At 53.2% G+C, this 3464-nt stretch overlaps 1 protein-coding gene across 1 annotated transcript; it reads left to right on the top strand.

Moving 5' to 3' along the window:
* Positions 1-883: 883 nt before the first annotated feature.
* LOC124684517 (xyloglucan galactosyltransferase KATAMARI1 homolog) lies at positions 884-2511 on the top strand. The gene is made up of 2 exons (XM_047218812.1): positions 884-1344; positions 1470-2511. The coding sequence occupies exons 1-2, from the start codon at positions 884-886 to the stop codon at positions 2509-2511; spliced, it is 1503 nt and encodes a 500-aa protein (XP_047074768.1).
* The last annotated feature ends 953 nt before the right edge of the window (positions 2512-3464 follow it).

Below are 3464 nucleotides of genomic sequence, written 5' to 3'. Positions count from 1 at the left end.
CCGTGAATACGAGGCGGCCCGCCGGGAGGCCCGCGTCCGCCGCGTCAAGCTCGAAATAGTCGAGCTTGACGCCGAGGACGCGTGAAGCTCGTTGACGACAGCGTCGGCGCCCTCTGCCGCCGAACCGCTCCGCCACCACCGGCATCGCCGCAAGCGTAGGTCCATATAGTGGCCACATTTTGTTTTAGCTAACTAGCGCTCGCTGGTGTACCAGTAACGTAGCTTTAATTTTATGAACAATGTATGTTTTGATGCTCAATCGGGGCATCAATTTGATGTCGAACTATGATCATCGCATAATTTACCCGTGCTATTTCAAATTCCGCTTTTCAGTTCCATTTTTTCGGTTTCTAATCCGCGCCACTGCCAAATTCAAACGAAGTATGATTTTCGGAAGACTAAAAATCACTTTTTCGGTTTGCACTTTTTTGGTTTCTGTTAGAGATACTCTTAGGATCATCCGCTGTCCGGTTCAAGATCTCGGCAGGTGCGTAACGGTCAACACATGGATGCATAGTGCGTACCAACTATACTAGTCTAGTTCACGCAAAGTGGACCGTATACAACAGGGAGCACCATATGTGCGTATCTTCATGCTTGGCTGTGCAATAATATCATGTACGATAGTCAAATAACCCCACGGTATGCTTCACATGAATCGTGCATCGTGTACACTTAACAATGATCGTGCATCCCATGAACCAAGAAGCGGAGACGGACTAGTGCATACTCCGTGCCAACTAGTGCAAGATGGCACGATGCAATAGCAGTATCACAAGTTGATTCCCACTTGGTATGATAGTACTATCTAAACCCCTCAGCCGATCGATGATGCATGCTCTCGGCTACCTAGAGGCCTAGAGCTAACAAAGCCCAGCCAGCCATGGAAGTTCAGTACCCCAAGTTCCTCCTCTACGGCCTCCTCATCCTGGGGTCATGGCTCATCTCCTGCCTTCTCCACTTCCAGTTCCTCCACATCTACCTCTTGTCCGCTAACCCCAACTCAGGAGCGACGCTCGACGTCGTCCTCCCGCTCTCAGCTCCCATCGCGCTCAATGCCAGCTTCCTTCCATTAGCTCCCTCTCCCGTCGGGGCCGATCAGGATGGCGCGCTGCCCCCGGCAACGGCACCGTCCTCAGCGTCGTGCGAGGGCAGGTACGTGCACATGCTAGATGTGTCTTCCCGGTTCGATGTTCTCAGCGCCTGCGTCGAGGGCTCGCCTGCATTTCAGGACGAGGGCAGCATGTGCTCCTTGATGGTCAATGCCGGCATGGGCCCCGAGCTCCCTCCCGCCACCGGCAACGGCAGTGATGGTGACACCGGCGTCATCCCCAACACCGGATGGTAAGCTCCCTGATCATTCACTGACGCCATATATAAACTCATGGTGCACGCTACATATTACTATATAAATTGCGTCATATCGGCAATTCAGCACGCGTCTAAGAATAATGAGCACGTACGTGCAGGTACAACACGAACCAATACGCCCTGGAGGTGATCGTACACAACCGGATGCGCCTCTACGAGTGCCTCACCGACGACCCAGCGGCAGCCACGGCGGTGTACGTGCCCTACTACCCAGGGCTGGAGCTCCATCAGCACCTGTGCGACCGCAATTTTACGGTGCGCAACGGTCTCTCCTCCGAGTTCCTAGGGTGGCTGTCGTCGCGGCCGCAGTGGGCGGCCTTCGGGGGCCGTGACCACTTCATGGTAGCCGCCAAGACCAACTGGATGTTCCGGCAGAGCGCCGCCGTGAAGTGCGGCAATGGCTTCCTTGATCACCCTGAGTCCGGCAACATGACGGTGCTGACCTACGAGTCCAACGCCTGGGAGCCGCTGGACTTCGCGGTGCCGTACCCGAGCTACTTCCACCCGACGTCGGCCGGCGAGGTGGCCGGGTGGCAGGAGCGCGCCCGCGCCACGGAGCGGCCGTGGCTCTTCACATTCGCCGGCGCGCCACGTGTCAACGGGATGCTGGTTATCCGCGACCGTATCATTGACTCGTGCACGTCATCGAGCCGGTGCCGGCTTGTCGACTGCAGCCACGACAAAACCTGCAAGTCGCCGCGGAGGGTTGTCTCCGCATTCGCCGCCTCCCGCTTCTGCCTGCAGCCGAACGGCGACTCCTACATGCGCCGCTCCTCGGTCGACTCCGTCATGGCTGGATGCATCCCCGTCTTCTTCCACGAGGCGTCCACCTTTAAGAAGCAGTACCGGTGGCACCATCCGGACCCGGACAGTAGCGACGGCGAGGAGCGCCGGTACTGGGTGCTCATCGACCCGGACGAGCTCCTCGAAGGGAAGGTGGACATCGAGGAGGTGCTGGCAAGGTATACCGATGAGGAGGTGGCCGCCATGAGGGAAGTGGTCATCAAGATGATCCCGAGGTTCTTGTACAAGGACCCCAGGGTGAGGTTCGAGGGAGACATGAGGGATGCGTTTGACGTTTCCTTTGATGAGGTGATGGGGAGGATGAGGAGGATCAAGAACAGCCAGGATTTGGGATAGTTCTTTGTAGGGGTAGCAAAGCAGCACTTTATTCAATAGTTAGGGCTAAATGGCCTGATACAATTCTAGCAATCTTCGCTGGAAAATCAAGTACTTCCCGCGACTCAAATTAATTGGCACACCTCATATGCTCAATAGAACACTTGTAATGAACATACTATATGAATGCATCGATTAATTCGGGCCTGATGGGGCACTACAAAAACATGATAACAACCGGATTACATCAATGACCCAACTTGAGGAGTACATAATGTTTAAGCTTGGGCGACATGCCACACTAGAGATGGGGCCAATAGAAATATGAATCCAGCATATTACACCTTGTCACGGGGGGGGGGGGGCTGAGCTGATAGAGGACTCGACCTCTTGGGTGGCCTGATGTTCATGGATTCGAGGGGATTTGCGGAAGAACACCAAAAACACAAGATAGAACGCACACCACATCCGGTACAAATCGGTTTGCTCTCAGTGGCACAAACCATCACTCCTAGAGAATCACAAGGGAGATACCACTAGGTAGAATCCCAGTGAGAGATCGGCAAGAAGATGGTAGAATCACTTAGGTGAGAGAGTAACAAGGGATCAACCAAGTAGAAGATGACTAGATACAAAAATGATAACTCAATTGCAATGATTTTTAACATACTTTGGTCTATCTGGAAAGCTAGGAATGGCCTTCTTTTCAACAGGAAACATAAAGCTCCATTCCAGATTTTCCATGCGCACAAGCTCTTCTTAATACAGAGGAAGTGGAGCTTCAGGAAATGGTGGTTGAGCTCTTGCTCCGCTTGCAGTTTCAGATCCAAACTCCCTTGTTGCTTTTGATAGAAATAGGATTACAAAGGGCCCTAATATTTTTATGGACGCAGCTTGGAAAAATCCTTCTCCCTCTTCTTATGTCCTTGCAGGTACAAGAACTAAAGCTAGGATAGGGATTTGTATGCAGTGGC

The sequence above is a fragment of the Lolium rigidum genome, chromosome 1, assembly GCF_022539505.1.
Source record: "Lolium rigidum isolate FL_2022 chromosome 1, APGP_CSIRO_Lrig_0.1, whole genome shotgun sequence".
NCBI classification, from domain to species: domain Eukaryota; kingdom Viridiplantae; phylum Streptophyta; class Magnoliopsida; order Poales; family Poaceae; genus Lolium; species Lolium rigidum.
The sequence above is the reverse complement of the archived record's forward strand: the minus strand, read 5'-3'. Positions and strand labels throughout refer to the sequence as shown.